Here is a 14,835-nt window from a genome sequence, read left to right as displayed (position 1 = left end):
GTCCGTGCCTGTGTCCGTCCGTGCACAATTTTTGTCCGGTCTATTTCTCAGCAATTTATGACCGGAATTCAATAAAACTTTATGGGAAGCTTCACTACCAAGAAGAGATGTGCATATTATCAGCCAGTTCTGGTCGGATGATTTTTCACAGAGTTATGGCCCTTTGAAATTTTCCATTAACTGTACATATAGTGCAATTCTTGTCCGGGCTATTTCTCAGCAACTAATGACTATAATTCAATGAAACTTTATGGGAAGCTTCACTTCCAACAGGAAATGTGCATATCATCAGCCGGTTCTCAACGGATGGTTTTTCACAGAGTTATGGCCCTTTGAAATTTTCTATAAACTATACATATAGTGCAATTCTCGTCCGGGCCATTTCTCCCCAAATACTGACTGGAATTCAATGAAGCTTTATGGGAAGCTTAACTACCTTGAGGAGATGCGCATGTTATTTGTGGGTTCTGGTTAGATGATTTATTTAGAGAGTTATGGCCCTTTGAAATTTTTAAGTTGCTAAACCATCCATCGTATTATTTTGTCCAAAGTTATGCCCCTCAAGGCGTTTCCTTTTGTCTGAATATATAGTGCAATATTGTGACAAAAAAACAACTTTGGGGAGCATCACCCGTCTCTGACGGTTTCTTGTTTTGTTGGCTTCTGCAATGAGTGTTTAGCAAAAATACTTTGTTGTGACCTTGATTTTGCCATTTTGTTTTCCAAACTCCTTCCATTGGTTTTGTTACTTTCCTATGCCGGTTAGCAAAGCTGCGTTAATCAGTAAATCCCACCAAATCTAGAATGATTGCTAATAAATCATATGAAATAACAATAGTATTTGAACATGTTGCAAAAGAGATATGATAAAGCTTTGCGTGTAACCATTAATGATACTGCAAGGATGGTGTTTGTTTTCAGTGTCACACAGAAGATTGATATTGTGTGTTTCTTCTGTGCACTCATTGCAGAAAGGCTCCTGAATGACATTTCTCCCTTTTTCCCTTTCAGTGTCATACAGAAGCTTGACTTTGTGGGGTCCTGCTGCACCCTGGTTGCAGAAAATCTTCTGAGTGATCCAGATTTCTCCATAGATCCAATTGTTGCAGAACTTCTTATTGGTAAGTATTAGGGATGTCAATAAATATCTGGACATTCTAAAACTTAGTAAGTATGGGCATTGGAACTTAGTCCTCTGCTTAAGATAATTTACTATTTGAACTAAAAGCAACTTATTGTTGTTTTTTTTACATTGGGACTTGGGAAGGGACATTGATTACTGATTTGTGCACATGTGATAATATCAAAACAAAACCTCAAAAAGTTATATGTAGCTGTAGAGCATCTCAAGGATTGTTATGCCCCCACACAGAGGAAGGCATTAAGCATATAGCTCTTCTCCATCCATACATCTCTACATATGTCCCATAGCTTTTAGTTCAAGCTCCTTATTACCTCTTGGGTGATTCTGACTCAAACTTTCATACCTTAATGCATAGATCATCATTAATGACAGAATTGTGACTCTGACCTGTTTTGGAGGAATTATGGTACTTTGTCTGTTGTTGTTTTATATGCCCCTGGTAGGGTGGCATATAGCAGTTGAACTGTCTGTCAGTCTGTCAGTCAGTCTGTCCGTCTGTCCAAAAACTTTAACATTGCCCATAACTTTTGCAATATTGAAGATAGCAACTTGATATTTGGCATGCATGTGTATCTCATGAAGCTGCACATTTTAAGTGGTGAAAGGTCAATGTCATCCTTCAAGGTCAAAGGTCAAACATATGGCTTCAAAGCGGCGCAGTAGGGGGCATTGCGTTTCTGACAAACACATCTCTTGTTAATAAATCATCTTTTAATGTAGAGGATTATAAAGAAGAGAATTGTATAACTTCAATCACTTTTGGCAGAAGTATGGTCTTTGTATTTCTTTACAAACATTGTGTTATTAACTACTGTAAAATGTTTGGTCAAAGTTGCGGCTGAAGAAAGCTGTAGATGATCATAACGGAAATAATTTGATACGAACCAGTTTTGCCACAATTACAGCACTTTGCGAGTTCTATCTGGCTAGTGGATTTGTCTTAAGGGCATCAATGCCTACTTTTAAATGGGCCTCAACTAATGATGAAACCATAGAGTGATTATTTGGTAATTTTCGACAAACATTAATTTATGAAGTTTTATTAGACACCCCTCCTCCATCCCCCAGCAGACAAGAGGTGTATGATTTCACTTAGCCAGTAGGTTTATTCACACAAAATGTTACACATTTGTCTCATTTTCCCAATATATATGACACATTAGCTTTAAAGTGTATTTGATTTACGCTGACATCAAGTTGTAACCACCACTGAAGTAAATGTTAGTGTTATCTATTCTATGCTTAAGATACTACATATTCTGAACGATATCTTTCTTCATAGATAAACAATTGCATCTCGGATATACACCCTGTGCAGTAAGTTGTAATGTTTATAAGCTATTTTTAAGCTGTAACTTTTTAGAAAACTGTATAATAAGTGTGTGTTTCCTTCTTTTGAATGCAAACAAATATGTGGACAGAAATTGCTTGTTTTTTAGCTCACAAGAGCACAAATTGCTCATCATGAGCTTTTGTGATCACCTTTTGTCTGTCCTGAATTGGCTGTAGGGCGTCAATTACATTTAACTTGTGATCAGTCTATTTTCATGAAACTTGGTCAGAACATCATTTCGCTGCAGTGGGCAAAACTGGGTCATGCAGGGTATAAAAAACTGGGTCACAAGTTAACATTATATAAAAAAAACTCCTGAATACCTACTTCAGAAGTCAAATGTTTTGTCCAATCTTCACGAAACTTGCTCAGAACATTTGGTTAAATGTTATCTAGGCTGAGTTTGAATATGCTGCCATTCTGTTGAAAAACATAGATGCCTGGGGGCAGAGCAGTTTTCCTTATGGCTATAGAAAATCCTTGTGAAGTCAAATAAATGTGTCCATTGTTCATGAAACTCTCCATAAGCGTTTATTTTAGTGATATTGTACCAAGTTTAAAAATGGTTTGGGTCCATTGAGAAACATAGCCATCCGGGGGTAGGGTAGTTTATCTTATATTGCTATAGTGAAACCTTGTGGGCTTTGGCGGTCACCTTTTGTGAGCCTTGCATTGCCAACAGGCAAGTCAACATCATTTGCCTTGTGATAACTCTATTGTCATGAAACTTGGACAAAACATTTGTCCCAATTACTTCTCAGCCAAGATGACTCTTGGATCATGCATGGTATAAAATACAGGGTCACTAGGTAACAATATAGAAAAGCTTCTGAATATTTTTGAAGTCACATTTTGTGTTTGAATCTTCATGACACATGCTGAGAACATTAATTTTTCATGCTATCTACCGTAAATCTACGAATATAATACGCACTTTTTTACCTGCCGATTTTTTTCTTCAAGTTGGGGGTGCGTATAATATACGCGTTTAGAGCAGAACAAAATTTTTCCTGTGCAAATTTTCAACTTAATCGCTGTTATTAGCTTCGCGGCAGACATTTTGAACTACACCATTACATCAAAGGGGTGCAACAGGGCTCGCGCTGTCGTTCGCGATTTGAGTTATTTGCGAAAATACACTGTAACTCCAATATAGCGCGGTCAATGGGGTCCAAGCCGCGAAACAGCGTTATAACGGATCCGCGTTGTAGGTTTTGAGCTGATTTACTGCAGGGCGCTATAAAAAAAAACAGGTATAGAATAGCCTATAATATAGGTCATGTATATTGCCATGCTGTGTTGACGCAAATACATGCATATAAACCGAATCGTATCGATAACAGTATACATACCGCTTTTCTTAAGAAAATTATAATATAATTATGTGCACATTTATCCGATAATCCAATAAAATTGCAACATCACTTAAAAAATAATAATCTTGAACATTAATGACGATATATGTTAAAGAAATTCGTAAACACAACCGTACGCATATATGCCATTTTCAGAAGTGTTAAGAGTACAGTGCGTTATGGGGCAGAGCTTTCATCGGACGAGCGACTTTAAATTTAGATTGAATGCATAACGACTCATGTACAAATAATTGTTGTATTGCGTCATACGCATGCAAAAAACGTGTTTCACGGGGACTTTCTGATACCGCGCGAAAATGAAAGTGAAACTCTGTTAACAATTACCGGTACACTGCGTTTCCATGTAAATAAATCGTCTGCATTATTTAATTTCTTATACACGAACTGAAAGATTAAATGACATAATACTAGAATGATAATGAAATGACAGAAAAAGTTGTTTTAAACAGTAGGCAGTATATTTCACAGCCGCTCATTTAATATAGTCAAACTGCAACCATATCAATGTAAGAATGTTTCAATCGTTTTGAATTACTTTAATTGTATAACTATCCCGCTTGCACTTAAATTATGGAAATTATCGCACTGAACCGCTCTGATGAGGAATACATGGAATAAACACTGACAAGCGAGTTTTTCACACCTTTATTGACATTACACAACAGATTAACACCAATTAGCTGTCGATGTTGTTTAACCTCGAGGCTATTATAATCGGTTCAACGGACGGTTGAATAAAGCAATCAACATGTGATTGCCGCCATCTTTGAATTGTCTGAAAATACATGGAGTTGCATAATACGGACTTGAATCAGAAATCAAACGGAAGGTTGGAGAAAAAATGGGATCCAAGCACCCTCCGCGTTATATTGGATTCAGTGTTATAACGGAGCGCTTTATATTGGAGTTACAGTGTATTGAGAATTTGGCTCAATAAAAATCTTATTTGTGAAAATGCGAAAATCTTGTAAAATTTCATTGAAAACATCTTCCATTTATATCGGACTGGTTTTCTATATTTGTCTCTTTGTTTTAATGAAAGTGTTCGCAATTCCAACAGTAAACAAAACCCGGTCTATACCCGATTATGAGACATCGCTTGACCGTATTGTTATTGAAGTGCGCATGGTATCTGGCCAATCAACATTGAGCTCGCTTACACATGAAATGACATTGTCGAATGAAACGTGAGAACGGGAGGAGCTATCAGGTAATATTGGGTCATTCATGCGCAGACACTGTATACTTTGAATACACAGTTAATATCGTCGTCTGCCTACAAAATAGCGACTGGACGCTAAGTCTTATAAAGAGATTAGCAAATGAAAAAAAAACAACTGACAATACCTGTAAATAAATATTTCTTAGCTGAGTACTATTTATCTTTCTACTGCATATTTCTCATATCTGAAGTTAAGAGTGGTAATTAAATAATTATGTTTATGATGCTAATAGAGTCTATTTCACCTGTCTGCCGATTGCCGAATTAAATTGAAAGGTGATAATTAATTAATTAGTTTTTTACTCCCAAACTAAGCTTAATGACAGCAGCGTATTTTAATTAAAGAGATCATGAAAAACACGAGCGGTTTAATTTTATTTTAAGTTATATTAAAGTATCGAGTTTGTAACACTTTGGAAAAGTAATTCATCTAGACAACTATAAAAACGGAAGTAACCATTTTGTCTTCTTATTACTTTATTATTACTATAATTATAATTGTCCCGAATATTGTCAAATTGAATTAAATGTGAAAACAAAAAACAGCGTCTCTGCTTCTTTCTTTTGTAATTATGACTGCTTGACCAGGATGTCAGCAAGGGGCCCGTGTGTTATCGGTAACAATCAATGGTAATATAAACAATAGACAGAGTTATTTATTATGCAACTGTCATAACAACAGCACTTTAACACATCCCGATCGATATACCTGGGTATTACTGTGAAACAGACAGTTGACAACACCAAATTGTGCTATTTTCACAACACAAAAATATATTGACACATTTTTTAGTGCGTATTTTACTAGGATTTTCAATTTTTACCGATAAATTTTGACCAAACTCGGGGGTGCATATTATGCACGAGAGCGTATTATATTCGTGGATTTACGGTAAGTGAGGTTGGAAATTCATGTCTTTTGTAAACCATGGCCGCCAGGGATGGGGCTGTTTTTCTTATATGGCTAGAGTGAAACCTTGTGTGGATTGTTTTAGTCACATTTTTTGTGCTGTCTAGATTAAACTTGCTCAAAACATTTGTTTTAAACATATCTGGCCAAGTTAGAGAATAACAGGCTATCTGGGGTGGGCAGATTTCTTTATATAGCTGAATTGAAAGAAATCAAATCGTTTTTTACCTTAGCAGCATAAAGCATTTTGTAAAAATATTTACTATTAATATCTCAGCTGAGTTCAAAAGTGGACAAAACTTGAAAAGCTTCTTAGAATAGTTTAGTTCCTGTGGTTCTCAGGTGAATAATCCAGGACCTTTGGCCGTCTTGTTTTCTGGTTAAGCAGGTTTTCCGAAGGAAAAAACTGGTTATTAGATTGGCGAATGTTGGTGGGCTGGCGGGCGGGCTGGCAGGCGGGCTGGCAGGCGGAACAAGCTTGTCCGGGCCATAACTTTGTCGTTCAATGTTAGATTTTATAATCATTTGGCACATTTGTTCACCATCATGAGAAGGTGTGTCATGCGAAAGAATTACGTCAATATCTCCAAGGTCAAGGTTACTCTTTGAGTTCAAAGGTCAAAAATGGCCATAAATGAGCTTTTCCGGGCCATAACTATGTCATTCATTGTGAGATTTGTCATAACTATGTCATTCATTGTGAGACGGTGTGTCGCATGAAAGAATTTTGCAATATCTCCTAGGTCAAGGTCGCTAAAAATAGATTTATTTTGATTCAAAGGGGGTTAATGATAAATAATCAGTTCAGTTTGAGTTGTCTCCCTTAATCAGACTTTTTTTCACATTAAAAATCTGGTTTGTTGACAATTTTTAACCAGGTTTTCCAAAGGAAAAAACTGGTTATTAGATTGGCGAATGCGGGCGGGCTGGCTGGCGGGCTGGCTGGCTGGCTGGCGGGCTGGCGGAATAAGCTTGTCCGGGCCATAACTATGTCGTTCATTGTCAGATTTTAAAATCATTTGGCACATTTGTTCACCATCATTGGACGGTGTGTCGCGCGAAATAATTACGTCGATATCTCCAAGGTCAAGGTCACACTTTGAGTTCAAAGGTCAAAAATGGCCATAAATGAGCTTGTCCGAGCCATAACTATGTCGTTCATCGTCAGATTTTAAAATTATTTGGCACATTTGTTCACCATCATTTGACGGTGTGTCGCGCGAAATAATTACGTCGATATCTCCAAGGTCAAGGTCACACTTTGAGTTCAAAGGTCAAAAATGGCCATAAATGAGCTTGTCCTGGCCATAACTATGTCATTCATTGTGAGATTTTAAAATCATTTGGCACATTTGTTCACCATCATGGGACGGTGTGTCCCACGAAAGAATCACGTCAATATCTCCAATGTCAAGATCGCCACGACTAAAAATAGATTTAAAAAAAAAAAAACTTACAAAGGGGGTTAATTTTTTTTGGTCATTTCAAAAGTTCAGTTTGAGTTTTCTCCCTTTATCAGATTTTTTTTTTCACAATGAAAACCTGGTTTTGTGACAATTTTGTCCCTTGTTGTAACTTGTTTTAATTTGAAACACAACCACTTCAAAGAATTGTTGAGTGGGTTGCTGTGATGTTTTGTAAATAAATCCAGATGCAGCATCAATATTGTGTTAAAAGTTATTATTAAGGTTTCATTTGCATTGTTGTTATGAAGTCTTCTTTTAGACCAGGAGGTTTTGGGTTCGATCTCCATCTAGGGAGAATATTTAAAGATCTTTCTCAAGACACCAAAGGCTGTTTTTCCTGGAAATGGACTGAATAGGTCCTCTATAGACATTGAAAGAGTTAAGATGCCATCAAGCTGACATAAACAGGCTTAAACTGATGGGACTTTGCCTAAATATGCCAAGAAGAATATAATCATTTAAGCCAACAACACCAATTGGTACCAAAACAAAAATAATAGCGGATTACTAATGATATTTATATTTAAAGGTAATTTTCCAAACCTTGCAGAAGTCAGTTTAGTATGATTATTTTTGTGTTTAAAGGCACAATACTGGTTGATACTGTAAACAAATCTGTGCAAGCTGGGAAGATAACTCCACGAGATGAGGCAGTCTTGGCAGAGTTGTTGCCCTTGGTTCCTGATATAAAGGGAGACAATCTGTTTGAAGAACTCCTGGCTGCAAAACTGGATTTAAGCGGTAAAGGAAAGCTTTTGAAAATGTAAACAACAAACTGTTAGATGAGATAATATTTCCCTCATTTCTGTTACACTATAATATAGGTTATAAGAGAGGAGATATTTGGAAAAAAAAGTGATGTTTTCATGTTGTCAAATTTTAGTCTTTAGTGGCTGTAAGCATTTTTTGGGATGTTGAACTAATCCCTACTTATCTACATAGACAAAGTTAATGGTATTGACACAGCTTTACAGCATTAGTGTTTGACAGGAAATGTCAAGTGTCATATAAGTAAACAGTGTAATGATTTCAAAGTAGTATATTATCTTGATTTTGAAAGAAATGAGGATCTTTCTGTGGATTACATTGGATAAAAATGTATTTCATTGCGGTAGTAATTGGGTTGTAAACAATTAAATGTTGGGATAATTTTTAGAGGGATTCTTCCATTTGTGAAATGGTCTTCTCAAAAAATCAACAACAATTAATTTCACCTGAATAATAGTGATTTGCAGTAACCTTGTGTGACAATACACTGATGAAGGGTTTACAAGTGAACATTTTAGGTTGAATTGTGTATCACACATTTATACATAACCTGAATAAACTCTCTTCAACATTTACATGATTACCACTTTTTAAACCACATTTATTGCCAAATATTCATTTATCATGGCCAGATTATGTGTTCTTATAATAATTGATGGACACAAGGTAAAAGCCACATAAGGTCAGAAGCCCATTTTTTTACCCAAACATCACACAACATCCTGCAGGCTCCAGGTAAGCAACTTAGGTTCTTTTGGCTGTCTTGTTCAATGAAGCTTATTCTGTTACTTTATTCACCATGAGTCGTTGTCTGTCTATTTCTTACATTCAGAATTTCTCTTCCCAAAACATAAGTCCAGGCTATTTATGATAGGCTTATTCCTCATTATTCCTCTTATTGACTTGCTCAGGCTTCTGTCATTTGCCCAGAGTAATATGTACCTAGTTGAACACCTCATTTTCCCATCAATAAAGCTTTGTAGATAATGCACCTAAAGTAATATAGATTCCCGGGGAATTAGTGGGTAATTTGTTTGTGATGAAGCAAATGAGATGGATAAGCTTCAAGTTTGTAATTCCCTCTTATGGTTGTGTTTTCCATCAGAGAGTTTTTTTAGTAAGTAACATTTACTAATATTTTGTGTGAAAGATAATTGCATCAGAAATAAACAGAAAGCTAAGGTAATCATCAGCTGCAGTACTTGGATTTGAGGAACCATTCAATAGCAAAAGGTCAATGACCCAGAGTTTTGCACAAAGAGCATTAAAAGATAATACATTTCAATGTAATTACCATTAAACTTCTCAGTGGTTTTGCAAAAGAACGGAAAGCAATAAGACTATATAACATCCTCAGTCGCGATGAAACAAGACATATACAAATCAACTATAAAAAGAAGTGGTATTGCTTATATAGGTTTAAGGTCTTGAAAATCTGTGTAACTAAACTAACTTTAAAACTCATAAAACAAGATTGACTAAATCAATTATTTTCTATGGCAGTTGCCCACCTTTATTTTGCAAGTAATCTTAAATATATATGACGGGAAATCTCAGTAAATCCAGGAACTCAGATATATTTGTAAAGGAGTGGGCTAACCCTAGTTAATATCCCTGTGCTAAGTCTTATAATTGTTGTTGTAGTCCTATGTATGAGCCTTGTTCTGGGAAAACTGGGCTTAATGCATGTGTGCAAAAGGTCATCTCAGATTAGCCTGTGCAATCTGAACAAGCTAGTCAGGGGCAACATTTTCGGCATTAAGGACTTTTTTGTGTAAAGAGATCTCTAGTTTACAAAAAATCTAAGACTTAAGTGTTGCCCCTGACAAGCCTGTACAGACTGCACAGGCTACTCTGAGACAACACTTTAGGCACATGCAGTCAGCCCAGTTTTCCCATAACTAGGCTTTTGTGCGTCTGTTTCCAGGTCTCACAGTAATGGAGCTCCTACAGAAGGACCTGAAGATGGTCACCGGGGCAACCATGAACATCGCCATGTCTTCTGTTGGCTTGGGGATGCAGGTACACAATGATCTGTCCATTCTTAATAATCGTTAATTTAATCCCATTGTCCGTGTAATTGATCAAGCATTGTAAACAAGCCAGGCTAAAACGATTTATTTTTTCAAAAATTACATATTACTATCACTTTTCTGTGCATTTCACTGTAACAATCTGTACAAATCAGTATCTCCTGGGTGTACATATAAATTTCCTTTGATTGTAATCAATTTTATTATATTTATTGATTGTACATATTGATAGCCCTTGGCTGATCTTATAATTAGCTGGTCATTGTTTGTATCACAAGTGGTTGGCTGTTCATAGCTCGCGTCAGGCTGTATAATTATATTGTTAGCCCTGGGCTGAATGCAGAACTAGCCCTTGCATTTTAATTCTTCTAGCCCTTAGTGGTACTTATTGCTAACCCTTGTCTCTCTCTATATATATATATATTGCTATTCCTTTGCTGGTCTTACCACCAGCGATTGTGTATACATACCTAAAGCCTTTGGCTGCACCTATCACTAGCTCATGGCTGCACATATCACTAGCTCTTGGCTGCACGTACCACTAGCTCCTGGCTGCACATATCACTAGCTCATGGCTGCACTTATCACTAGCTCTTGGCTGCATGTATCACTAGCTCCTGGCTGCACATATCACTAGCTCTTGGCTACACATATCTATAGCTCTTGGCTGCATGTATCACTTGCCATTGGCTGCACATATCACTAGCTCTTGGATGTATATATTCGTAGCTCTTGGATGCATATATCACTAGCTCTTGGCTGCACATGTAACTAACTCTTGGCTGTTTATATTAATAGATCTTGGCTGCACATATCACTAGCTCTTGGCTGCACATATCACTAGCTTTTGGCTGCACATATCACCAGCTCTTGGCTTAACATATCACAAGCTCTTGGCTGCACATATCACTAGCTCTTGGCTGCATGTATCACTATGTCTTGACTGCACATATCACTAGCTCTTGGCTGCACATAACACGAGCTCTTGGCTTCATGTATCACTATGTCTTGACTGCACATATCACTAGCTCTTGGCTGCAATATCACTTGCTCTTGACTACACGTACCACTAGCTCTTGACTACACATATCACTACCTCTTGGCTGCATATTTCACTAGCTCTTTGCTGCACATATCACTAGCTCTTGGCTGTACATATTTATACCTCTTGGCTGCATGCATCACTAGATCTTGGCTGCACATATCCCTGGCTCTTTGCTGTGCATATCACTAGCTCTTGGCTGCACATATCACTAGCTCATGGGTGCGCTTATCACTACCTCTTGGCTGCAAATATCACTAGCTTTGGCTGCACATATCACTAGCTCGCGGCTTCACATATCACTAGCTCTTGGCTGCACATATCACTAGCTCTTTGCTACACATATCACTAGCTCATGGCTGCCCATAGCACTAGCTTTTGGCTGCATATATCACTAGCTCTTGGCTGCATATTTCACTAGCTGTTGGCTGCACGTGTCACTAGCTCTTGCATGTACATATCACTAGCTTTTGGTTGCACATATCACTAGTTCTTGGCTGCGCATACCACTAGCTCTTGGCTGCACATATCACTAGCTCTTGGCTGAACATATCACTAGCTCTTGGCTGAACATATCCATAGCTCTTGGCTGCACATATCACTTGCTCTTGGCTGAACATATCCATAGATCTTGGCTGCCCATGTCACTAGCTCTTGGCTGGGCAGATCCATAGGTCTTGGCTGCACATATCAATATATCTTCACTGTGCAGATCCATAGCTCTAGGGTGTACGTATCACTAGCTCTTGGCTGAACATATCCATAGCTCTTGGCTGCACATATCACTAGCTTCTGGCTGGGAAGATCAGTAGCTCTTGGCTGCATTTATCACTAGGCCTTAGCTGCACATATCACTAGCTCTTCGCTGCATGTATCACTAGATCTTAGCTGCAAATATCAGTAGCTCTTCTTTTCACATATCAATAGCTTCTGGCTGCACATATCAGTAGCTCTTGGCTGCACATATCACTAGCTCTTCGCTGCATGTGTTACTAGCTCTTTGCTGTATGTATTACTAGCTCTTAGCTGCATGTATCACTAGCTCTTGGCTGCACATATCACTAGTTCTTAGCTGCACATATCACTAGCTCTTGGCTGCAAATATCACTAGCTCTTGGCTGCATGTATCACTATGTCTTGACTGCACATATCACTAGCTCTTGGCTGCACATAACACGAGCTCTTGGCTTCATGTATCACTATGTCTTGACTGCACATATCACTAGCTCTTGGCTGCAATATCACTTGCTCTTGACTACACGTACCACTAGCTCTTGACTACACATATCACTACCTCTTGGCTGCATATTTCACTAGCTCTTTGCTGCACATATCACTAGCTCTTGGCTGTACCTATTTATAGCTCTTGGCTGCATGCATCACTAGATCTTGGCTGCACATATCCCTGGCTCTTTGCTGTGCATATCACTAGCTCTTGGCTGCACATATCACTAGCTCATGGGTGCGCTTATCACTACCTCTTGGCTGCAAATATCACTAGCTTTGGCTGCACATATCACTAGCTCGCGGCTTCACATATCACTAGCTCTTGGCTGCACATATCACTAGCTCTTTGCTACACATATCACTAGCTCATGGCTGCCCATAGCACTAGCTTTTGGCTGCATATATCACTAGCTCTGAGCTGCATATTTCACTAGCTGTTGGCTGCATGTGTCACTAGCTCTTGCATGTACATATCACTAGCTTTTGGTTGCACATATCACTAGTTCTTGGCTGCGCATACCACTAGCTCTTGGCTGCACATATCACTAGCTCTTGGCTGAACATATCACTAGCTCTTGGCTGAACATATCCATAGCTCTTGGCTGCACATATCACTTGCTCTTGGCTGAACATATCCATAGATCTTGGCTGCCCATGTCACTAGCTCTTGGCTGGGCAGATCCATAGGTCTTGGCTGCACATATCAATATATCTTCACTGTGCAGATCCATAGCTCTAGGGTGTACGTATCACTAGCTCTTGGCTGAACATATCCATAGCTCTTGGCTGCACATATCACTAGCTTCTGGCTGGGCAGATCAGTAGCTCTTGGCTGCATTTATCACTAGGCCTTAGCTGCACATATCACTAGCTCTTCGCTGCATGTATCACTAGATCTTAGCTGCAAATATCAGTAGCTCTTCTTTTCACATATCAATAGCTTCTGGCTGCACATATCAGTAGCTCTTGGCTGCACATATCACTAGCTCTTCGCTGCATGTGTTACTAGCTCTTTGCTGTATGTATTACTAGCTCTTAGCTGCATGTATCACTAGCTCTTGGCTGCACATATCACTAGTTCTTAGCTGCACATATCACTAGCTCTTGGCTGCAAATATCACTAGCTCTTGGCTGCACATATCACTAGCTCTTGGCTGCGCAGACCCATAGCTATTGGCTGCAAAAATCACTAGATCTTGGATGCACAGACCCGTAGCTCTTGGCTGCACATATCACTAGCTCTTGGCTACACATATCATTAGCTCTTGGCTGCGCAGATTCATAGCTCTTGGCTTCACATATTACTAGCTCTTTGCTGCGCAGATCCATAGCTTTTGGCTGCACATGTCACTAGCTCCTGGCTGCGCAGATCAGTAGCTCTTGGCTGCACTTATCACTAGGCCTTGGCTGCACGTATCCCTAGCTCTTGGTCGCACATATCACTAGCTCTTGGCTGTATATATCACTAGCTCTTGGCTGCACATATCACTAGCTCTTGGCTGCACATATCACTAGCCACTGACTGCTCATATCACTAGCTCTTGGCTTAACCTATCCATAGCTTTTGGCTGCACATATCACTAGCTCTTAGCTGAACATATCCATAGCTCTTGGCTGCACATATCACTAGCTCTTGGCTGAACATATCCATAGCTCTTGGCTGCACATATCACTAGCTCTTGGCTGCAATATCACTAGCTCTTGACTACACGTATCACTAGCTCTTGGCTGCACATATCACTAGCTCTTGGCTGAACATTGTCATAGCTCTTGGCTGCACATATCACTAGCTCTTGGCTGAACATATCCATAGCTCTTGACTGCAGATGTCACTAGCTCATGGCTGGGCAGATCCATAGCTCTTGGCTGCACATATCACTATGTCTTGGCTGCGCAGATCCATAGCTCTGAGATGTACGTATCACTAGCTCTTGGCTGAACGTATCCCTAGCTCTTGGCTGCACATATCAATAGCTCCTGGCTGTGCAGATAAGTAGCTCTTGGCTGCACAAATCATTAGGCCTTTGCTGCACATATCACTAGCTCTTTGCCGCTCATATCACTAGCTCTTGGCTGAACATATTCATAGCTCTTGGCTGCACATATCACTAGCTCTTGGCTGCGAAGACCCGTAGCTCTTGGCTGCACATATATCTAGCTCTTGGCTGTGCAGAGGTGTAGCTCTTGGCTCACTAGCTCTAGGCTAAACATATCATTAGTCTTGGCTGTGCAGATCCATAGCTCTTGGCTACACATATCACTAGCTCTTGGCTGCGCAGATCCATAGCTCTTGACTGCACATGTCACTAGCTCT

At 39.0% G+C, this 14,835-nt stretch overlaps 1 protein-coding gene across 1 annotated transcript in view; it reads left to right on the top strand.

The window, feature by feature from the left end:
• The window catches only part of LOC127849954 (uncharacterized), a 118,501-nt gene that overhangs the window by 81,701 nt on the left and 21,965 nt on the right, over positions 1-14,835 (top strand). Inside the window, exons 5-7 of the mRNA XM_052382694.1 lie at positions 1,012-1,121; positions 8,037-8,192; positions 10,147-10,241. Of these exons, the coding sequence (XP_052238654.1) occupies positions 1,012-1,121; positions 8,037-8,192; positions 10,147-10,241 (361 nt within the window). The remainder of the gene's footprint in view (positions 1-1,011; positions 1,122-8,036; positions 8,193-10,146; positions 10,242-14,835) is intronic.

Source organism: Dreissena polymorpha, chromosome 11, assembly GCF_020536995.1.
Source record: "Dreissena polymorpha isolate Duluth1 chromosome 11, UMN_Dpol_1.0, whole genome shotgun sequence".
Taxonomy (NCBI): Eukaryota; Metazoa; Mollusca; class Bivalvia; order Myida; family Dreissenidae; genus Dreissena; species Dreissena polymorpha.
Note: the sequence above shows the minus strand (reverse complement) of the source record. Positions and strands in the feature narration are given on the sequence as shown.